Source organism: Mus caroli, unplaced genomic scaffold (assembly GCF_978045245.1).
Source record: "Mus caroli unplaced genomic scaffold, Mus_caroli_1 scaffold_4, whole genome shotgun sequence".
In the NCBI taxonomy this organism is placed as follows: Eukaryota; Metazoa; Chordata; class Mammalia; order Rodentia; family Muridae; genus Mus; species Mus caroli.
This window is the reverse complement of record NW_028227259.1, coordinates 151,838,632-151,862,905: the sequence shown is the minus strand read 5'-3', so window position 1 is coordinate 151,862,905 and position 24,274 is coordinate 151,838,632. Positions and strand designations below refer to the sequence as shown.

Below are 24,274 nucleotides of genomic sequence, written 5' to 3'. Positions count from 1 at the left end.
TAAAAAGACAAAAATCAAAAAATCCAAAACCAACCAACCAAACAAACAAACAAACTTAGAAATTATAGCTGCTTAGTAGTCCATGAACATATTTATAAGATTTTCCTTTGTGAGCCCTTGGGTTCCCTCTTTGGAATAGCCGTGCTCTATGGTGCTGGTTTAATCTGTCATTTGGTCCCTCCACCTTCTGTTTCACCTATGCTAACTCTGCCCCTCCTTCTTAGGGCTGGGCCACCTCTGAGATCATTGGCCCCTTCTCAATTCCCCCCTCCCTACCAGGGAAACCCAGGGCAGCAGGGCAGCTCCTCCTGGTAGCACTAGACAGAGTGGGGGCTTTACCTCGCCACTGCCATCATCCTGGGACCCAAGTATGCAGCCTCCTGCTCTCATCTGCACCGCTTGTATGTTAGCTGCCTGTCTGTGCCCTTCCTCTTTGGGGAAGAGCCTGTGTCTAAGTTTTTCAGAAATGTTGCTGGGGAGGATAAGTGAGTAGGGTCACCACACAGCCCTCTCGAGGACACCTCTTAGAGTAAGGTATGCTTTATTTAATTCCTGTTTGTTCATGTGTTCTTGCCTGCCCGCGGAGCCTCTGGGATTACTTAATGAGATTGTTCCCAATAGCTGTATGCGTGTGGGACATCACACCTTACCCCATAAGCATGTGGTTTTCTCAGTTAACAATTAAAAGAAAATTAAGGGCTAGAGAGATGACTCAGTTGAGTCAACAACGACTGAGAGCAGTTGTTCCCCCGGAGACCAGAGTTCAGTTCCAGTACCCATGTTGGGCACCTTCGGCTCCTGAAGATCAAATTCTTTCTTCTAGTCTTCTGAAAGTATCCCCACACAGGACTGGCATGCAGAACCAAGCACGCCATTTTTTAAAAAAGACTTTTTTACTTACTGTATATGAGTGTTCTGTCTTCCCTCGCACCAGAAAAGGGAATCAGACCTCATTACAGATGGTCAGGAGCCACCATCTGGGTGCTCCCGGGGCAGGTGAACTCAGGACCTCTGGAAGAGCAGCCAGTGCTCTGGACCTCTGAGCCATCTCTCCAGCCTCACACATCAAGTTTTTAGATTAAAACCTTAAACATAAGGAAAGAACTGGTCAATAGCTGAAAATAAAACTACAATCTCTGAACTTATTTCTTTGCTTATTACATTTATATATTTACTTTTATTTCGTGTGCACTGGTGTTTTACCTGTGTGTATGTCTGTGTGAGAGTGTCAGAGACCCTGAAATGGGAGTTACAGAGGGTTGTGAGCCACTGGGTAGGTGTTGGGAATTGAACCTGGGTCCTCTGGAAGAACAGCTAGTGCTCTTAACCTCTGAACCACCTCTCTAGCCTCCATCACTGAATAAAAAAAAAGAAAAAAGATCTGTATCTCTGGTCTGAGCTCAAGTTGGTCCCTTTCTTTACCCCAACCCTGTACATGCTCACAACACACTCCAGCACTCTTCTTAAGAGCCAACGGTTTCAGTGTATGTGTGCATGCATTCGAGAACATACACGTGCGCGAGCGCATACACACACACTCACAGTATATAAGAATTGGTCATTTGCAAAATCCCCAGGTGCTTTTTATTGCCACATTCAAAATGGAGAAATATGGATTTAGTGAGGGATTTGGGGTCATCTCCAGTACCAGGGTCCGATTTCTCTGCCCTTACACTCTAGTGATGACCTTTGGCTGTGCGGTTAAGAGACAAAGGCCAGGCTAGCCACAAGCCTTTCCTGGCTCCCCCTTAGGTCTGATGGCCAGTGGGACTCCTGCATTCTATTCCTAATCTTTACACAGACTCAGGCTTAGCTCAGCCCTCCAGTCAAAGCAGATAGATGTCATCCTAAGGAAGCCATAACTAATCAAATGACTGATGTCTTAGAAAACATGGATTTGGTGGAGAATGGTAAGAACAGCATTAACTAGCCAAGATTTAACAAGAAATGAAGCTCTGCGAGGCATTCACTTCCAAATGCTGGAATGAACACCAGCGGTGTTCGATACCATTTTCCAGAATGTTTGGCTACAAAGCAGCGGTATCACTGCCTGGTTCTGTGACTGCCAGACCCCCCTGTTCTCCCTCTGGCTGGGAGGCTGGTGTGTTTTGCGTCTGTGCTTTGCCTGGCCTTGCTGTGGCGCCGTTCTGGCCAACACTTTAGAGTCTGTTCACAGATATTCACACTGCTCCCAGGCACAGGTCAGCAGGTTTGTCCTTCCATTGCATGGGTGGGGTCTACATGGGATTTCCTTTCAAGCCACAGACCCACCCATGTAGTCTACAGAGGCAACGCTCTAACAATTACCAGATTCTTTTGTTGAAAGAGGCCTCAAGTGAACCTGGTTTGACCAAAAATCCTTGGCTCTCATTATACGCAAATATAAAATCAATCACTCAAATTTGAGACCACTTCCAGAAAAACCCTGATGAGGGCTTAACCCGCCAATGGATTGCTAGAGAATCTTTGTAACTGCACAGCCCTGGTCCTCAGCCTGGGTTGTCTGTTAGTCAACTTGAGGAGCTATAAGAATCCACTTACTTGTCTCAGCTCCCCTACCTAGCTTGCTCCATGGTTTTGGTGAGACCCGAGAATTGATTTTAAATTACAAGAGGATTCCAATAGCCAGCTGAGATAACCACAAGCAACATTAGGGCTGGAGAGATGGCTCAGCGGTTTAGAGCACTTTGATTAAAGTCCTTGGGATTGTACAGGATTGGCCTGAGCCATCTCCTCCACCCCAACTGTTTGCTTTTCTAACAAGTTCTGGGTGAGGCTGATATACCTGGCCTCCTTGGGGACCTAGGCCTCCCTAGGGCTCATTATAGGGGCCTGGACACGTGGGAGGCAACTCCCCAGTGATAATCTGGAACAGACACTAAATAGGTCATGTCTAGATTATGGGGTGGGGGGGAGAAACAGTTTCATAGGATTCCCACCAGAAAGAGTATGCATTGGTGGATTTTGACAGAGGAAATACCTAGACACCAAGGGCAAAGCCACAGGGTGTGTCCAGCCAATGTGACTAAAGACAAATTGTTGCCTTCTAAGAGCTGGGGTGCTCTGATGGTTGGATGGCAGGAGCTAGAAGCAAGAATTGAATGTCAATTTAGACAACACAGCCAACAGTATCTCCCAAACCCATCTTCTTTCCCGTGGCATTCAGCCTCCCTTTTCCTAACTCATCACTGGTCTTGGTCAAATTATAAGCCTGATCAGGACACCTGGGATTACATCAGTCTAATCCCACGCCATTCCAGTGGGCCCTGCAAGGTGCTCTCTGAAGACTCACTGATGGTTTGTTTTACTATGGAGACTCCCCATCTCTGTCTCCCTGGCTGGGTTCAGTGCCCTTGACCTGGGTGACTGACTTCTGGACCTGCTAGAGGAAAATGCTGATACACGATGGTTGGATCTGCATTGTCCAAAGCCACTGCGTTGTGGGAACATGAGGCTCGAATTCTCCTTGCTAGACATCAAATCCCAAGCAGCGTCCCTTTCCTTGAGAACAGTAGGGATTCTAATCGGTGTTTGAAGTGATCACGAGTGGTGCCGTCAGACACAGAGTGCCCAGCCCCTTGTTTTTGCAGGGTGGAGGCCAATAGTTGTTTGTATCTTCCATCTATGGAAGCATGGCAAGCGGTCCCCACACTTGGTGGCCCATGTCAGTTGGGTACATCTCAGTGTGCTGCAGGTTAGACTTCTGGGCCCTCTGCTGGTGGTTTCCTTTAGCTCCCGCCTGAGTCTCTTGGACAACCACAGTCTAAGCAGTTTCCCTGAGAACTTGGTACTGGGGTCCCCTCCCATGTGGCCTTTCCTCCCTCAGTGGTGCAGCCGGGACTCTCTCACACAGAGACAGGAGCTTTCCTTCAGTTCATTGAACGGTGTCTGCAAGGTGTCTGAAGGCCTGCATTTTGGAATTCCTACATCACGCTGTCACATTCTATTGCTCCAAGCTAGACCTGGCCCAGATTCCTGGACTGGGGAGGCGGCTTCTTCTGAGGGGAGGGGCAACACCATTTGACACTTCCACTTTGCTTTTCCGTCTTGGCTAGAGCTTGGCCCAGAAAATTATAGTAGCTGATAAATAATAATGAGTGCTAAAAAATATCTTGGCCCTTACAATCGCTTGGGCAAGATGCGATTCTGACCTATGGGACGGGGTTCCCATTCATAAAGCTTGTTCGTGACACACAGGCCAGGGTTAGCCTGGCATGCAGAGTTGGCAGAGCAGCCTCTTAGGATGATTGTGATTCCAGTAAGGGAGCCAGCTGGTCCTGGAGGCTGAGTGTTAGCAGCTCTGTGGCGGCGGCAGCAGCGGCGGCTGCTGCTGCTGCTGCTCCTCCTCTTTCTCCTTCCCTGCCTTCTCCTCCCTTTCTCCCTTCCTTCTTCTCCTTCTCTTCTTCCTCCTCACTCCTCCCTTTCTCCCTCTTCCTCCTCTTCCTGCTCCTCCTCCTCCGCCGCCTCTTTACCTGGCCTCACTGTATTGCCCTAGCTGTCCTGGAACTCCATGCTGTAGACCAGGCTGGCTTTAAAATCAGAGAGATCTGCCCGCCTCTGCCTTTCAAGTGCTGGGATTAAGATCAGTTACCACCATGCTCTGCAGCTTTGTAGCTTCTTGAAGTCTTAGCCCATGGAACCCTTGGCTCTGTTCTGAAGAGACAGAGAAGCTGTGGTAGGGTGTGTGTGTGTGTGTGTGTGTGTGTGTGTGTGTGTGTGTGTGTGAAGCGACCTCCCCAGCTGTCAGGCGCTTTTGCTTGCACATCTCACTGGTTCCCAGAGTTAGGTATGGTGCTCGTAGCACTGAGTGGTTTCTACTGACAGAACAGTGTGGTGAGGTCATGGTTCCACCTTTACTGCCGCCACGCTGGTACCAAGTGGAAACAGGAACTCTCCTCGGTACACCAGGCTTTGGGAACGGGATGTCTGTCTCCGGTAGTAGGGAAAGCTGGAGTTAATCTGAACCCGCTTTCGTCAGTCCCGGAATCCCCTCTTGGTGTGTCACAACCCAACGGAAAAGTAGAGACGGAGAAAGAGCCTTCGTGGGGTCCGGGAGGGGGAGGGGGTGTTTGTTTTCTCTGGGCTGCCCCGGTCAGTCTGTCCTTGGAGTTTTGCCATCCTCAAGGAATGTGAGAAGCCACTGCTACTCCATCTTAAAGTGACCCTGGGAGATTTCACTACCGTGTGTTGAAGACAGTGTTAAGATCTCGATTAAGGCAGACTTTTCTCTCTGTGGCCTTTCTTATTGTGAATAGCCAAGAACACTCATCGAGATATCAGAATAGGATCCCCGAAAGCCATTATGAATATGGTATGATAATGTCCTTCCAATGTGCAAAGGATCATGGGCCAAGGGTGCAAAGCTCTCATTTAGAGGGTCTGGAGTAAAAGCCAAGGCTGCCCTCTGACGGTGTCCAGAAACCCCATGCTCCTCCAGCAAGCACTCTCTACATCCTACACCATAAGGGACTTGGTGCTTCCTAGGGGTGAAGCAGGGCATGGCCAGAAGTATATTATACATGAAGGTAAATGCTCTGGGTACCTGAGTGAGGGTGGATGCTCATTCTGTCCCCCAGAATGGGAAGAGGAAGAGATTCAGATTCAGAGGGACTCCTCTGCAGGCTTGGAGCATGCAGGCTTCTTGGTAACCATCCAACACCGGCGCTTTCAGCTTTGATGGAACCCTGAGGCTGGGGGATAATTGGATAACTTGCTGAGAGCCACACACTGTGGATTGGTCAGGGTGGAATTCAAATGTGTTTTTCTTGACTTCAAAATCAGCCCTCTCCCCAACATTTGTTCCTAAAATAGCTTGATGAGGGAAGCCTTGGGACTCAAGAAAAGGCAACAGGTTTTGTTTTCGGGTATTAGAATAAAAGGCCAATGCATCTGTGGGAAGACAGTGGTTCAAAGGCCTTTGGCAGAGGCAGTTTTCAGTCTGGGGCTGATTTTCAAGGTTGAGTCCTTGTACAGTGAATGACACTAGAAGCTTGTGTGTATGTGTATATGTGTGCATGTATGTTCATGTGTGTTTGTATATGTGCGTATGTAGGTGTAGATATGTTTATGTAAGTGTGTGTGAGTGTGTATATGTTTGTGTGTTATGTGTGAATGTATATTTATGTGTGTATGTGTATATATATGTGTGTGAGAGTGTGTGTATGAGTGTATATATGATGTTTGTGTGTGTGTGTAGATGTATGTATGTGTATATATATGTGTGTGTGTGTAGATGTATGTATGTGTATATATATGTGTGTGTGTATGTGAGAGAGAGAGTATATGTGAATGTGTATATGTGTATGTTTGTGTGTATATGTATGTGTGTGAGAGTATGTGTATGTTTGTGTATGTGTGTGTGTATATGTATGTATGTGAGAGTATGTATATGTGTATGTTTGTGCGTATGTGTTTGTGTTGTGCTGTAGCTGGACACTGAGCAACTCTGAACATTGGACAACACTCTGAGCTGGATTCAATTGTAGCTTGTGGTATCCTCTCCTTCTCTTCTCTTCTCTTCTCTTCTCTTCTCTTCTCTTCTCTTCTCTTCTCTTCTCTTCTCTTCTCTCCTCTCCTCTCCTCTCCTCTCCTCTCCTCTCCTCTCCTCTCCTCTCCTCTCCTCTCCTGTCCTCTCCTCTCCTCTCCTCTTCCTCTCTCTCTCTCTCTCTCTGTTCAGATCAGCAAAAAGTCAAGAAAGAGAAGGAAGTATTAACTTGTTTGGCCAGGCGGTGATGGTACATGCCTTTAATCCCAGCACTTAGGAGGCAGAGGCAGGCGGATTTCTGAGTTCGAGGCCAGACTGGTCTACAGAGTGAGTTCCAGGACAGCCAGGGCCAGGGCTACACAGAGAAACCCTGTCTCAAACAAACAAATAAACAAACAACTTGTTTGTCCTAATACTCCAAGAGTGTCAGGCACTCTTTCATTCCCAGAATAGACCACAGTTATCAGAACCTAGAAAAAAATCCTGTCCTGCTGTCTACTGAGGACTTTCAGTTTGTGTGCCAAGGAAATAGCCGGAAAGTGTGTCCAAATGCAGTCCCCTGCTTCAGATGAAAGTGATATAGAGCACTCGGCTCCACATTTACCACTGTTTCCTAAGTTAGCTTTAGGGACACCCAAACCATACTTTGGTTTTTTTTTGAGACAGGGTTTCTCTGTATAGCCCTGGCTGTCCTGGAACTCACTTCTGTAGACCAGGCTGGCCTCGAACTCAGAAATCCTCCTGCCTCTGCCTCACCCAAACCATACTTAAGTGGATGAAAAGACAGCGTTTGGTCTGGGATCGATGAGTGGTTGTCTTGTTGGCAAACACGGTTTAAAGCTTTTTTCTGCTAAAGTCTTCCGCTGGCCCAGACTTTCCTGTAGTGTTGTCTTTTAAGGACTTTTACAGCATTAGAGCCCTGTCCATAGGGAGTTCCGCCAGAACTGGGGAAGGTGGGTGTGCTTGCAGCCTGAGAAACTGCATCGCCTGGGATGGGATTTGAGTACCTGTGGCCTGGTTTGAGGCTAAGGAGTGCCACTCCCAAGTTGTTGATACAGAAATTCAATGCAGTCTCCTCCCCACTCTGCATCTCCCTCTACCTTGGAAAGGACCCCACGCAGGGCACATTCCTCACAAAGTCACTTGGGAACTGGAGAAATTGAGGAAACAGGCAAGAATGCCAATCGTCAGAAATCTCAGGTGACCAGATACAGCGTTGTCTTAGAGGTGGCGGAATCTCGAGCATAGACATGAAGGAAGCTTGTCTGGAGCTGTGGCCGCTGTCATTGTAGGGGTTCTTACTGTTATGTAGTGTTTTCAAATTCAAGCACATGGGCCTAGAAATACTGAAGAGACCCAGTCCCTATCTGGGGAGACTGTTGACGATAAACTCGGTAGGAGATGTCACAGGAAGGCCTGTTCTCCGAAGGATTTGGAACTCTGGGTTTTCTCCCATTATTGCACAATGAAAAACACAGACCCTGGAAACTTTAATTCTCATGCCAGCTCCACAGCCAGTTACCACCCTCCCAGTTCCAACTAGAGTAGAGGCACGCTTAGAAGACTTTTTATTTTGCCAGGTGTGTGACACACGTCTTCAGTTCCAGTATTCAGGAGGCAGGGAGGCAGGGAGGCAGGGAGGCAGGGAGGCAGGGAGGCAGGGAGGCAGGGAGGTAGGGAGGCAGGGAGGCAGGGAGGCAGGGAGGCAGGGAGGCAGGGAGGCAGGGAGGCAGGGAGGCAGGGAGGCAGGGAGGCAGGGAGGCAGGGAGGCAGGGAGGCAGGGAGGCAGGGAGGCAGAGGCAGGTGGATCTCTGTGAGTTGGAGGCCAGCCTGGTCTACATAAGCAAGTTCCAGGAAGGTTCTTCTACTTGGGGACATTTAAACCTGTTCCCTCAGAAAGTGCTATGGCAACCATCGTGAGAGCCCCCCTCTTTTTTTTTTTTTTTAAATAAGAACAAATACAGTTTAAATTCACTATGCCTCATGCTTAGCATTGAATAGATGCTTGTGTTCTGTGAATAGTATAGCAAATGTTACGAAAGTGAGTCACTGAGTTAAGTGAAGAGTTTGGAACTGACAATGGTAAATAGCGTGTGCTTAAAGCAGAGATCTTCTGGATTTCTTGGTTATCAACTGTTCTGTGTCTAGTGGCATTTCCTAAGAGGTCAGCTTTGGCAGGAAAATCTATTTAAGCCAAAGAGCCATCTTTGCTGCTGTGATGCTGGTAACAGTCCCTGGCAGGTGAGGACTGCTGACTCCTGTCACTCGGGAAATGCTGAGATGGCAGACTCATGCTGTGTCTTAAGCAGTTCTTCTGGGTCTCAGAGGCATCTGCAGGAGTCTTGGCCCCTGCTGTTCACCGTCTAAGCATGTAAATATGCAAGTGGAAGAGGTCGTAAGGACACACCATGGAGTGGAAATAATTCTTCCACGGTGTGTTAGTGTGTGTGTGTGTGTGTGTTTGTGTGTGTGTGTGACAATTTGTTTTTCTGCTTTGTTGGTCATCCTCTGGGTCCAGTCCATCTTCTTTTCTCAGCCTGGGCTGAGCTGGCTATGTTCTCTTGATTGACACCAGACCCAGGAGGGAGAATGGGTACATAAGCCGTCCACCCCTGAAGAACTGTCCTCCCGGATGCTGTCTTGGAGACAGGTTCTCCTGCTGACATTCTCTCTGCAGGTGAAGGTTCCCAGCACAGACCCTAGGTACACCAAACACAACCCGAGAATCCAGGTGACACCTCTGCTTTCCCTGCCTTGGATCAGAACATTCTGGTCAAGAGTTCTTTCCTCTCACTCTGGGCCATCCATGGTATAGAGTAGATGAACAGAGATGGCCAGGGCATGTTAGTCCTAGCTGACACACCTCATACGAGGGTCGTCTGTTCCTCTCCTCGTTGCTGAATCTTCCACAGACATCTGCCACCGACAATCTGTTTCAGAAACCACAACGTGACCTCAGTGTTTACTTATGACTTTTTCCTGGTGCCAAGGCAGACCCCCAGACTCAAAACATCTGAGAATCAAAGAAGGTGAAACCAAGTTTTCTCCACTCAGCAAAGAGGCCAAGGAAGCGGAGAGTTTTAAGAGGCAGGAGAGTTTAAAAGGAAATAATTGTTGGATTGGAAGCGAGGCACATCGGTAAAGCACTTGCCTGGAATGTGTGTGTGCCTCACAGGGGTGTCGGTTTGGCCCCAGTGATGCAGTATATAGTGGCTTATTTGTTGTCCCTGTTAAGTGATAAGGGCTTTTGAGAAAGTAATCAGGGGCCAGTGAAATGGCTCGAGTGGATAAAGGTGCTTGCTGCCAAGTCAGACTACCCCGAGTTCAATCCCTGACACCTATGTAGTAGAGAAAGAGACCCGACTCCTACAAGTTGTTCTATGGCCTACACACACACAAACACCATGCCATGTGAAAATACACACACACACACACACACACGTTAATTAACAAAACACAAAGAGAGACCCCGGTATTGTCTACTACTGACCCCACTCACTGTGTATGTTCAGATATGTTCACTGGCTTACCTAGGATGCTGCTGCTCTCTTGTAACCTTGGGCCTCCGGATGTGGAGGAGGGAAGACAGTTCCACTCTCTCTGGGTGACATAGTGAGTTCTAGGCCAGCCTGCACATCATAGAGAGACTCTGTTAATGTTTTCTAAGATATGCATGCATATCTCGAGAGGTATCTCAGTGGCGAATGCACTGGCCGTGCAAACCTGAGAATCACAGTTTGGGTCCCTAGAACTCATGTAAGTGACAGGCAGGCATGGTGACTGACAGATGGCAGGCAGGCATGGTGACTGACCGACAACTCCAGCCATGGAAGACAGAAATAGGAGATCCCCCGAACATGCTAGTTAGAGAGATTAGCCATACAGGTGAGCCTGTGTTTGATTGAGAGACCTTGCCCCAGTGAATAAGAAGGGCAGTTGAGAATGATTCTGGACGTGAGCCTTGGGCTGCCCTCTGCACATGAACCCACACACATGTGCACCCATATAGATAAACATGCATAGACACACCCTTTAATGAATGGATTTAATACATCTCCTGTATAGAGAGTCAACTCCAAAGGACTCTAGACTATAAAGGCGGAGCTATTGAAGAAAATATATGAAACTTTGTGTTGGTCTTGCTCATTTTTTCTTGTATGAATAGCTCAGTACATCACACATGCATGCATGCATGCACACATAGATGCACAGCAATTGATCTTCATTTTTTACTACACAAAGAGGCATTAATTTGGATTCAGAATTAAAACTTGAACAAAATGTGCTTTGGCGATTTTTAAAATTTTTATGTGTTGTGCCTGTATGAATGTGCACCATATGGGTGCAGTGCCCATGGAGGCCAGAAGAGGGCGTCTGATCCCCCAGAACTGGAGTTACACATGGTTATGAGCCACCATGTGGGTGCTGGGAACTAAACCCTGGTTCTCTGGAAGAGCAGGTGGTGCCCTAGACCCCCCTGAGCCATCTCTCCATCTGTTGTCATGGTCTATGTATGGTTGAGATTTGGGCATTGAACAATAAGGGATGGAAGAAACTTGGCATCATAAAGTACCATTCTCTGCTTTCAGCCTAGTAACTTGTTGGAGGACACCTTTCCCCAAACTGGGACTTATAATTCTACACGGCTGACCACTGTCCTTCTAATATGTAGGACAACTCAGGCACGCTAGGGCAATTACTCACACCTAACAATGCAATCCTACCCAGTCTTCTTTCACCCACAGCATTCTGTGACTGGTTCTGGACCATTGTATAGAAACCGTGATTCCCAATGGAACCTGCAGGATGCATCAGTTGACCAAAGCATTGTACACATTGCATATATGTTCATACATGTTCACTTCACATATATTATATGTTTGTTGCCACAGCACCGCTGAGCTATCTTTGCTACTGTGGTGTTACTTTTATGAGAAATGTGCGTGTTCTCACCTGGAGTAATGTGTGACTTTCACCTTGAACAATAGCACAGCACTTAGCAGCAACTATGACCTGCTCTGTATGATATGACATCCGGGCCCAGCTTCCCATGCTCTGAGCTGTGGCACTGGGGAAGAATGTAAGATGGGGGGGTGAAAAGAATAGAGTGGACTTGCTGCTGCTGACATGGGAAACCAAGATAGATCTAAGATGAAATCTACCCTGTGCAGTTTTAGGGAGCATTTGTCTCTGTTCCCGGCCCCTTTGTACAACTAGGTGAGGTCTGATGGGTTTTACCACTAAATACAAGCCATGTTTCATGTCCTGTTAACCACACTTTGAACCTTCTATGTGACACAGAACCATGAGACGAAATGACACACGGGCAGACTCTGTGGAGATCAGTTTCATTCAATTAAAGAAGAGTTCGTGGGAGGAGAACATCTGGGGGGAAAGGTATCCACTTGGTCAGAGTGACATCTCCCCTGCCCCCCGTCAACCCAATTAATTCCGACGTCACATGAGAAGAAGCTGTTTGTGGCTATAGGTCACTGGAGGGGTAGGCTCCTGATGGTAGCTGGTGACAGGGCTAATGATGGATGGGGTTAACCTGTGACCCTCAGAGCAACCAGTGTCTGGTTTAAAAAAAAAAAAAAAAGCTCCAGGACTCACTGCAGACGTGGCCCCTGGCCCCATTCTTATGCATCAGCAGTCAGAATGTGATGAGGCTGGGGGATTTCTCTCTTGGTAAACATTTTATAAAGATGTCAGGAAGATGAGTAAGTTTGTCAACCTGTGGATGGAGCGAGTGAGACTGTACCAGACCAGATCATGACTTCTCGTGGGACTTGTTTGGTATGAATATAATTCTCCGCATGTGTGCTGTGGTATGCTTGCATTATGCATTTAAATAACCTCTTTAAATGTTGTATGTGTGTGTGTTTGTGTATCTTGCATGTGTGCACGTGTGTGTAGACATGTAAGTACAGATACATGCATATCACGGCACATGTGGAGGTTAGAGGACAACTTTTGGGATACATTTCTCCTCCCACCAGGGTTCCAGGGAGTGAACTCCATTTATCAAATTTGTGCAAGCAAGTGCATTTACCCACCAAGCTAACCCTGGCCTCCTTAGGTAACTTCTTGACTTGATTTGTGGCACAAAGTTTCAAGATGCAAATGAGATACGGCTATTTCAAGTTTCTATAAATACAAAAAAGTCAGAGTACAAATTTTTGAGTCCTAGTGATTTGAGGATTTACTTAGAAGTAGCAAAAACTTGCCAGACACTGGTGAATTTTCTCCATGGGTTGAGTGTGGTAAAAAAAAGTCTAATATAGGACTTTAAGGTGAGCAGCGAGTCACTGGGATTCAGAACTGTATACAAATCACATTCTCGCTTTCTGATCAGCATCTTTGTAGACATTCAGGGCCTCCTCTGGACCCAAGAGCTGTAAGTTCAGTAGTTATCCTAAATCGAAGATGCTCTGTGTGGCGAGTTTGCCCACTGTAAAGTCATGAGTCATCTCTCCTCCATAAGGATTAGTCAGCATTGAGTCTCAGCTTCCTGCTCCTCCGAAACAGACTTCAATTTGGGAATCCCAGCTAGGGAGGGGCTTTCCCTTCCTCTGAACTGAATGAAGAGTGTAATTAAAAACCTCCCCCATTCCTCCTGCTACCTCTTGGCCCCGGCAGTTTAAACACAGAGAGGCATCTGCAAGCACACAGGCTCTATGTGCTCCGATGAACACCCTTCCCTTAACTTCTTCGTCCTTGATTTAAAGCCTTGATTAAAACAAATGGTGCCTGGGTGGTAGGTAAGTGATGGAGCCAGACCTCAGCATGCAATGAGACCTTGAGTTTCACCCTGGCACCAAAACCAAATAGATAAATGAAGCCAGTTTGGAAGGAAGGACTCAGTGTTTTGGGTTCGCAGTTGGGACTTTTTTTTTTTTTTAATTCTCCCTTCGTGTCTGCAGGTGAGACACAGGCCCTGTAGCCTGTCTCCATCTTCTGGGGACTCAGATGGGAAGGCTCACTCAGTGGGCTCCCCCAGTAGTTAGAACTGTTACAGTTTCCAGTTACAGCTTCCCAGGACCTGTGAAGGGCAGAGCAGAGCTGTGATGTGGGATTAAGGCTTAGACTTAATCTATTAAATCCCAGAGCTCTGGAGAACTTCGCTTCTCAAATACAAATTTCAGTAGCTTCTAGAAATTCACACCTGTACCCCATTTTCACTCCAAATCTGCCCCCACCCCCTCTCCCCACCCACACCAGCACAAGAGTCCCTCCATATTTAGACTTATGGGATGTGGGCTTTTAATAAGCTCCATCTTGACGGGAGGAGCCTTCCTTTATTATGAATTGTGTTTAATTGACCTCATGTAACCTTGAGAGATGACGAATTGTCTTTAGCTCAATTTTTTGGAAACATGATATCTAAATTATGTTTAGATAAAGAGGCCATTTATCATGTAGGATTATGTTCTATTGAAAACATAGTATGAACAATGAAAAGCAGATGTTTCACATCTGAAATAAATATATCTACAAAGCTTTTGAGTTGGAAACCAATTAATTAGAAGTCAGGCTTTTTGTGTTGTTTTGTTTTTGTTTGTTTTCTTTGAGACAAAGCTGCACTGCATAGTTGGTTGGCCTGGAACTCACTGTGTAAAACAAGCCTGTCCCCAGACTCACAGGGATCTGTCTGCTTCTTCCTATGGAGTGCTGGGATTGAAAGTGTGTGTCACCATACCTGGCAGAAACAAACAAACAAAATTTATATCGAATGAAACAGTAGTAGTTTTCTTAAGAGATTTCTGTCAACAACTGAACTGTCGGTGTGACTCAATTTGGTTAGAAATTCCCCTTTAAATATGCAAATGAACAGTACACTTGCAGCATTGTGATGGGGTAGGCGTGAGGATGGATTTCCCCCAGTGTGATGTAAAACTTGTACATAAATTGTGATGTTACTACATAAAGGGTAAGCTGTTTCTCTTAACTCTAAAAATTGAAGGCGAACCCCAAATGTAACTCCTGGAGAGCTTTGTTGTTAAGATGTATTTTCTTTTGAAATATGTATATGTATGGTGTGTGTATGTGCATGTGTGCATGCTTGTGTGTTTGCGTGCGCATGCATGTGTATGTGTATCTATATGCATGTGTGTGCTTGTATATTGTGCACGTGCATGCATGCATGTGTTTATGTGCATACGTGTATGTGTGTGTGCGTGTATGTGTGTGCGCATGTATGTGTTTGTATGTGTGTGTGTTCGTGCATTGTGCATGTGTCTATATGCATATGTGTGTGTATGTGTGTGCATGTTTGTGCTTGTTTGTGTGTGCACACGTGCATGCATGCATGTGCTTATGTGCATACATGTACATGTTTGTGTGTGTGTGTTTGAGTGTAGGTTCTCAAGGAGATCAGATACATCAGATCCTCTGGAGCTGGAGGTACAGGTGGTTGTGAGCCCCCGGAGTCCTGGGAACAAGCTTGGGTCCTCTGCAAGAGCAGTATGTGCGCTTATGTCTGAGTTTGTATGTGGCGGTGTATTTTCAATTCTTTAGGGTAGGTATTTAGGAGAGTAATTGCTGGAAAATCCTTTTAACCCGTGGTTAACTTATTATTGGGACTTTTGAGTGGCTACTATACTGTTTTCCAAGGTAGCTGCGTTTTTTGTTTTTGTTTTTAAAATCCAATCAGCAGTGACCCAGCTTCTAATTTCTCTACCTGCTTATGTGACAACACAGGGTCATCACCCTCCTCTTACCATCTCCACCATCCTGGCAGTTTAGTAGAGTGTCGTTTGCTTTTTGTTTTCTTGCTGGCTAATGGCATTCTTCATCTTTTCAAATTCTCTTTGGGAAAATGTCTGTTCAGATCCAGTGTGGATTTCCCAAATTGAGCTATCTGCCTTTTTATTACGCATAAATATTTTCAGCATGTGAAGATGGTGGTGGTGGCGGTAGTGATGATGGTGATAATGATTTATACAGGGTCTCACTGTGTAGCTGTGGCTGGTCTAGAACTCAGTATGTAGACCAGGCTGGCCTGAAACTCAAAGAGATTCACCTGCCTCTCCCACCAAGTGCTGGGATTAAAGGTGTGCGTCATCAGGCCCAGCCTAAACATTGGGATTTCTAATTTGTTATCAACAGCTGCGACCTCAGAGTCAAAGGTCACAGAGGTCAGAGGCTGGAAAAAAATTGTTCATGTGAGTCCCACCGGCTTGCTTGTTAGGATCAGAGCCAGGAAGGGAGTTGGTAGGTGACTCTGAATCAAAGAAGAATGGGTGTTTCATGATGTACACAGGTGTTGTTTAATGGCAAGAAAAATAGTCTAAGAAATGCATTTTAGACAAAGTCTCTATCGTGTGAACACCATAGCTTATGTGTACAAAGCAGAACATGCCATTGCTAGGCCCATGTCCCCACTGTGGTATATACTTCCCACTGTGAACAAAACTGTGGTATTCCATTGTGGACTAAAGTGCCTCCCTTAAAGAGAATAATACTGGTGTCTATGTTTGGCTCTGCACCATGTGGGCGCAGGTGCCCTTGCAGGCCAGAGTCTCCAGCTCTGGAGTTAACACTTGATCTTGAACCCCAAACCCTGGTCCTCTCCAAAAGCAACAAGTATTGGTATCCACCGAGTCATGGTGTCTTCTCTGATGCTTAGACCCTTGCAAGGCTGTCGGGTCCCTCAGCACACAGCCTTGAGGGACTTTTCAGGGAGATTCATCCATTTGATCTTGGATTTGGTTTCACAGTAAAGTCGTGCATTGCTAGAAGTGGACTCACTCTGCTCAAGTCAAAGATGCATTCCATTTTGCACTGTGAAATTAAGGCAAGGGCAGAGAGTGTCTCCCTTACCTTTGGCAGATAGGAAGGGAGACACAGGGCAGAAAAATAAGGAACATATGCAGAAAAGTTCAGCACAAACTGCCACTGTTTCATAAGGACAAATTCAGGGCTATTTTACTTTATTTTATTTTAAGAAAGGGTGTCACTATGTAGACCTAGGCTGCCCTCAAACTCAAAGAGAACCATTTGCTTCTGCCTCCCAAACATACTAGTGTGCCAAGATCAACATGCTGGTGTTTTTGGTGCTATTAGCTATAGTGATGTACCATAATTAACATATATAATATATAGTATATGATGTATAATATATAATACCTAATACATAACATAATATATTGCGATATAATATTATATAATGTATTCTGTATTCTATATTTATTATATATTATAGTTATAGTTATAATAGTATATAGCTAAGCCCATTGTCCTAGTCTGCATTGAAATTTTCCATTATTATGTTAAATAATACTCTTCCTGATGGAAAAAGATCTCTATGCTTCTCATCTCACGGTTGGCTTTGATGTCAAAGGATAAAAAAAAAAAAATATTTCTTTAAATCGGATGTCAAGGCTACGGTGGCCAACAGTGGAAAGTTCTGACACCCACCCAAGCTTTACTATGGGAATCATTACCACAGGGCGCTCCACCCTTGAAAATGGAACATCCTGTTGCTTTAGTGTCGAAACGGGCAGCCCAGCTCTGAGTTACTGCGGGAGCCCCTGAGCAGGGATGCATCTGCTGCAGGTATCACTAGTGACACAGGGAGTGTCTGATGGGCAGCCGATGCTCCGAAGCCAGTCGCTGAACCGTTATTACTCAGGCAGAGATCATCAACCGCCTCTAATAAATGTTTTATGGATGGATACTACTTTCTAGAAGCATTAGGGAAAAAATTTCCCTTATCAATTTTTCTGCTAAGCTATATTTGCAGGTTTGGTGAGAAGGGTTCTCACTGTGTGGTCCTGGCTGGACTGGCTTTGAACTCACAACCCTCCTGCTTCAGCCTCCCGAATGCTGGGAGTATAGACAGGTGTCAGCATATCTGATTCCTGCCAATCCTGATGTGAGCCTACTTTCCTGTTCACTGAAGAATCCTATTAAAGGGTTCAGCAGCTCAGAAATATTGTATCCTTGTGCTTTCTTTTCTAAGTATTTTTTAATATGCATATGGGTGTATGTATGTATGCCTGCATGTATGCCTGGGCACCACATGGGTGCCAGAAGAGGGTGCTGGATCCCCTGGAATTAGAGTTACAGATGGTTGTGAACCACCATATAGGTGCTAAGAATCGAGCCTGGGTCCTCTGCAAGAGCAGCCAGTGCTCTAACCATTGAGCATCTCTCTAGTTCTCCCTCCTTTTCTGAACTGACTGGGTTACCCAACTTGTAGACCTCATTGGTGTTAATGATAAACTCCAGAGTGAAGATTAATTTTCCTAGCATTTCCACCCCAAGATTTCCAAGGAACCCCACTTTCCTCCAGCGTGTCTAATCACTCGCTCAGGGGGTTGGAAGACAGCGCAAAGAGCAGAGAGTATACTGGAGGGTTTTTTCCTTAAGAGAACTGCTTAATGGTGCTTCTTATTCGGCGAGCATGGGCCTTGAAGTGTCAAGGTTCCCTTGACAAGAATCAAGGCATTTAGCCGCTCTAAGTTACCCTCGAAAGAACTAATACAAATAGAATATTAATTGAAAGATTAATACAACTAGAACACCCCAAGTTGGGAAAAATGGAAGTTTCTTCCCCATGGCCTCTCCTGCAGGGAAAGCTTGATCAAATCTACCTAACAGGTAGTTAGATAATGGTTACAGTTGATGCCAGAATTTCCCGCAGGGTCCTTGCCAGCACTGAGACAATTGCTTAATTAAACCACAATGTTCCATGACTCAAGATGGGCAGAGGCAATTCTGGCCTGGAACGTTTTTTTTTTTTTTTTGGTGGGGGGCAGGGGGGTAGGTGTTACCAACCATTAGCTGTGGCTTTAGGAAAACCTACTGTTCTTGGCGGGGGTGGGGGGGTGTCATCGCACCAGGAAACTCAAAAAAAAAAAAAAAAAAGAATAAAATACAAAGTTTGCTCCTATGTATCCAAGAGAGTTGATTTTTATGTGGTTTAAGGGGCAGAAAAACTAGGTCTGTATGTTAGCATCCCTTATAGGCTCTGCCCAACAGTTACCTGGCAACAGCCAGTTAAGAGCCTGACTTGCTATAAAAGGAGTTTCTTTCTTTCTCCTCCTCCTCCTCCTCCCCCTCCTCCTCCTCCTCCTCCTCCTCCTCCTCCCCCTCCTCCTCCTCCCCCTCCTCCTCCTCCTCCTCCCCCTCCTCCTCCTCCCCCTTCTCCCTCCTCTTCCTCCTCTTTTTGATCTCTCTTTCTCCCCCTCCATTTTTCTCTCTGTTCCCTCTCTCTCCCCTCTTTCCCTCTGTTCATGTGTTCCCAGCCCTGCCTCTTCCTTTCCTTCTCTCTTCTCTCTCTTCCTGTTCTTCTCTGCCCTCTTCCTTTCTCTGTCTCTACTTCCTTCACACAACCCCTTCTAGCATAAACATTTTATGCTAGACCCATCATATGGGTGGTACCTGGGGGTAGCGGGGCGATGCTTCAGCCTGAGCCTGCTAAGGAGCCTCCTCCTGCCACACCATGCCACCACATTACAAAACACATCACTATATGAAACTGGTTTTAATTTATTTAAAGTCATTAGTGTCCCGTCATTTCATCTAATCAGTAACTCTTACCAATTGAAGATACCTTCTAAAATATTAATTTTACCACCAGCAACATTTAGAAAATATAATGTTCACTTAATATCTTCCCTCCCACAATTACATATGGAATAGAATATCTTCAGACAGCAGCTATGCTGGGTGCAGGGCAGGGGACGGGGGGGGGGGAATCCACCACGTGGTAGGCACTGAATCACCCTCTTGTGCAACATAGCTCTGACACTGCACCCTCTCTGCACAGTCAGAAAGAGGGAAAAGAAGCCACCTCTGCACTCCAGGGTTTGGAAGAGTCATGTACTCTTCGAGATGAAGAGAAACACTAGTGAACACAGTCAGGCGTGGTCCTGGCAGTTGACACCAAGAACTCACCTCGCAGATCTGAGACCTGGCAGGGGATCTAGAACACTTCACATTTCTCCCTTAACTTCTACCATAAAAACCCATTTTCAAGTGACAAATACTTTCTAAGATTGTTAACAAGCATATCTACTTCCCCACACCCCCAGAATTCTTCCCTCCTGATCTCTTTTCTGTCCTAAGGGACAGAATTTAATTAGGGATGGCTTATGCTAAATCTGAAGGCTGAGAGAGGCTCGACTGCTAAATGATAGCTCAGAGAGCCACGTGACCTGAGAGGCCAAATGGGAGTCGTATATCTAAAAGTATTCAGTCCAGCTCATAGAGAAGAGAGAGAGACACACAGAGAGACAGGGAGACAGTCAGATGGACAGAGAGACACAGAGATAATCCCTGGGGTGGGTGTCATCATCATATTATATGAAGATACATAGATCATTAGCCATTTCCAGGTGCCTTATTCTGTTGAAGCAGAGCAACCTGAAGTGGGCTAGTCTGGTGCGAGAGAATAAGTCATTTTACCCCATCACCATGGAGGGATTACGCAAGACACAGACTATGCAAGACTAGGCTCAGATTATGCAGGATAAGACAGGCAGCTTCTAAACTGACTTTGACTCTAAAATTAGTTTTCCAAAGGAGGAAGGAAACAAGTTTAGAAAGAAAAAAAAAACTCAGTGGCTGGCCCCAGATATTGCTCAGCTATCGAATGAGTGACATCCCGAAGCCACAACCGGACAAGGTGGCTCACGTTTGCAACCTAAACATTTGGGAGGTTGTCTTAGTCAGGGCTTCCATTGCTGTGAGGAGACACCATGGCCAAGGCAACTCTTATAAGGGACAAAATTTAATTGGTGCTGGCTTATAGGTTCAGAGGTTCAGTCCATTATTATCATGGCAGGGAGCATGGCAGTGTGCAGGCAGATATGGTGCTGGAGATGCTGAGAGTTCTGCATCTTGATCTAAGACTCTCCAAGGTAGCTAGAAGGAGTGTCTCAAAACCCACCCCCAAAGTGACACACTTCCTTCAACAAGGCCACACCTCCTAATAGTGCCACTTCCTGTGCCAAGCACATTCAAACACATGAGTCTTTGGGGACCATTCTTATTCAAACCACTACAGAGGTTCAGGTAAGAGGTTTGTCATGAAGTCCAGGCCAGCCTGGGCTAATTAGTGAGACCCTGTCTCCAGGAAACAAAGGAACAAAGAGAAACTTGCATCCAGTGTGTCCTTTGCATAAATGACTAAAGAAAAAAATTCATCTTTTAGAAGAGGCAATAAACCATTTAAAAATAACACATTTTAATTTTTTGTTTGTTGTATAGGATATGGCTCAGGGTCGAAGTTAAAAGTACCTGAACTGAGTTTAAAAGGCACCCAGCATGTCATGCAAGCAGGCCAGACTCTCTTTCTCAAGTGCAGGTGAGTGGCGGTGTGGGTATGGGTGTAATAATCTACATTCCCAAATCAGACTCCCTCTTTGACGAGGAAGGGCGGCCTCAGTGGCCCCCAGCATTAAGCTTCACGTAGAGGATTTGTCACCTTGAAGGAACGATGTCCAGATGCCCAGACATTGTCACATCTCTATCCTGACCATTGTCCCAAAGCTCCTTTGACTCTGTGGCTTGCTTGGAATGAAGCAGAGGGCTTCCTGAGAAAGCGGATGCTTCAGAGCTGCCACTGAGTCCGGCCCCAGCCTTGACCGTGCTCTCCTTTCTCTCCTGCTTGCAGAGGGGAGGCAGCCCACTCATGGTCTCTGCCCACAACCGTGAGCCAGGAGGACAAAAGGCTGAGCATCACTCCCCCATCGGCCTGTGGGAGGAATAACAGGCAATTCTGCAGCACCTTGACCTTGGACATGGCGCAGGCCAACCACACGGGCCTCTACACCTGTAGATACCTCCCTAAATCTACTTCGAAGAAAAAGAAAGTGGAATCTTCAATCTACATATTTGTTAGTGGTAAGACTCCTACCTTTGGTGTTCTCTGTTTAGCTGTGGGTCAGAGATCTACTGAGCCCGGGTGAGAATATATGGTTTTCCTAGTAAATGTGGTATAACGAGGCAGCAGAGAGCCATTAGCCTAGATGCAGAAGCTTGCAAAAGAGATCTTAACGCTTTTTGTCAGTCAGCTTCAACCAGAATATTCTAGACCCAGTGAGTTTAATGTTCCCTGTGGGAAGAGACTGTGGCCTACTTAGTTGACTCCCATAATACCAGAACAGGGTCTGGCTATAGTTAGACTGAACGATAGGATGGGATCAGAATTCCATGTGTGAATTATTGAGAAACTCAATATAAGATGCCAGGAGGTGGTCCTTTAGCACAGTGTGTTCTCTTACATGTTAGGTCAGTGGCACATTTAAATCACTGGGGATACACACACACACACACACACACACGAGGTACCAGAGTGTGCTCGACAGCTTTCTTCACTAAGTTTAATCAGTGTGAAAGTAAATTCCTGGGTGTGGAACTGGAGAGATGGCTCAGCCATTCAGGGCACTTGCTACTCTTGCACAGGGCCCAGGTTCAATTCTTAGCACCCACATCCAGGCACAACTCTCTGATCCTACAGTTCTACAGGATCTGACACAGTCCTTAGGCACCTCACACACATGACACATAAAAGATACACTGCAGACAAGCACTGATGCACATAAACTAAAAATAAGTCATTAAAGACAACAAAGTAATAATTTAATAGCCATAACGCTGCTACTGTCTCTTAAGACTTTCCGTATTTGTTTCAGTGGACTACAGAGGACCACAATTCACATGCACTGAGGAAATATTAGTGATATAAGAACAGGTGTATTATGCTGAAAAAGACAAAGGTAGAAATGTGTCCTTTTGGTCATCATCCTTCAGAGCTGCCTTTTCTGTCCTTAGAGAGTGATGAAATGATTCAGAGGGAGGCAATGCAGAACCTTTGGGAAGTAGATATTGGGAATAGAACAAAGAGGCAAACTGCCATCCTTTTGTTCTCCCTTGCTCAGTCCTCCCGAAACTGGAAACTCCTTAAGGAGATCTAAATATCGTAACATGAAATTAGTTTGTGCTTCAGTCAGAAACTCGGGGCGGGTGTGTGTGTGTGTATGTGTGTTGTGTGTGTGGGGGGGTCCTGTCTTTAATTCCCAGCCACCACATGGAGGCTCACGAGCATCAGTAATGAGATCTGACACCCTCTTCTATCATGCAGGCATACAGAGCCCTAACAAACAGTAAATAAATAAACAAATAGATACTCAAAAAAGCAAAAAGCAACTAGCCACCAGCCTCAATAAAAAAAATACCCACTGTGAGCCTACCCCCTGGTGGGATAGTTAAGAGTCTTTTCTGTGGATTCCTGTGATCATCCAGCTTCCGGACTGGTCTGAAGGGACAGTCATCAGCTGCATGCTGTTAACAGTCACCTCTTTCTAGCTACCGTCAGTGGCAGTTCCTTTCCAGTCCTGAGGTTGCGTCCAGGACCGTATGCACGTCCACCAAGCACAGTGTCACTGAGCTGTGTCCCTTTTGTATTTAAGGGACAGGCTCTCACCGAGTTGCCTGTCTGCCCTTGAAGTCCTGAGACAGCGAGAGTCATCTGTTCAAGCAAGACAGGAACTTAGCCCCCAATGTTATAACCGATACTGTGGATAAATGTCGGCTTAGTTGGAAAGTGTGCCAAGACTGATAACTGATGTCTGCCATGGGATTCGTGGGGAACAGTAGCCACCTTGTCAGGGATCTGCACCTATCTTTCTGTCTTTCTCTGGAGGTTGTGATTAGCCTCACAGAGCTTCTTAAAGCCAAGACGGTGATCTGCTGAACAGCTGGAACTCTCCCGGGTTGCCAAAACTTTCCTAAATTTTTGTTTTTGTTACTTTTATTTATTCTCTTCTGAGGAAATCGGGGCTGCTTCTCCTACTTTTCCTGACTACTCCCACGGCGGTTTGCTTCCGTTGTAAGACACAAACCTTGCCTCTCTCTCTGATAATAGCGCAGATTCTCTCTGAGATGAATTGATTCCAACCGTTTTCACCGGTGACACAGTAACTGTCCGCTACTTTCTTCTGGTAGGACAGTTACTGTGGAGACGTTTTTTTTTTTTTTTCTACTCCCTGGTGAGCATCTGTAAATATGTTGGCACTTGATTTTAGTGGCTTATAACAAGAGACCTTGTATAAGTTTATTTTGGAAGGCAGCTGTAGAGCTTCAAGAGGTTGAGAAAGAAAGAACCAGGCATCTACTTACTACCAAATGCAGCCCGTGGACGAGCATAGAGTGTTTAGGACACAGTGGAGGGTCCCCTGTTTCGCAGGCAGTTGCCAGCTGAGTTCTGATGTGGGCAGAGCCTCTGATAGCATACAGAACACTAGTTGTCTCCACTCTGACACTGCAGTTTACACCTGCCCACCAAGCCTCCACCGGAAGCCAGCCTTAGAGTAATTTAAGTATTCAAATGATCGTGGTTAACTACTTTAGCTGACTACTAAGTTGGCTGGCTGGCTGAAAAGTTCCACTAATTTGACTTCTCACACCTGTTAAATTTCCCTTTTGCGGAGCAAATGGTTGTGTTTATAGGGTACCATTTATCCCCACCCCTAACCTAGTTACTCCACTGTTCTCTAGCAAGGGAATGCCCCTCACAACCGGCTTTTCAGAAAGCAATGGGGCACCTGCTGTTGCAGGATTAAGAGGGCAGTCTTAACCCGCCTCAGTCTCAGTGGTGGGAGGAGACGGGTGGGTCCAGACTGAGGCAGAGAAGCCAGTTAAGGCTTGGTGTGTGCCTCGAGGCCTAGAAGTGACCCGGAAGGAGAGAACTGATAGGTTTGAGGAATTCAATCAGCCTTGATAACTGGACGGGGAAGAGTCAGAGAGACACTTCAGTTCTGTCAGGGTTCTGTCAGGGTA

The 24,274-nt window shown here is 46.1% G+C and overlaps 1 protein-coding gene across 1 annotated transcript in view; it reads left to right on the top strand.

The window, feature by feature from the left end:
* Flt1 (fms related receptor tyrosine kinase 1) overlaps window positions 1-24,274 on the top strand; it is a 163,708-nt gene that overhangs the window by 5,544 nt on the left and 133,890 nt on the right. Inside the window, exons 2-3 of the mRNA XM_021162004.3 lie at window positions 20,702-20,798; window positions 21,108-21,337. Coding sequence (XP_021017663.1) covers window positions 20,702-20,798; window positions 21,108-21,337 — 327 coding nt within the window. The remainder of the gene's footprint in view (window positions 1-20,701; window positions 20,799-21,107; window positions 21,338-24,274) is intronic.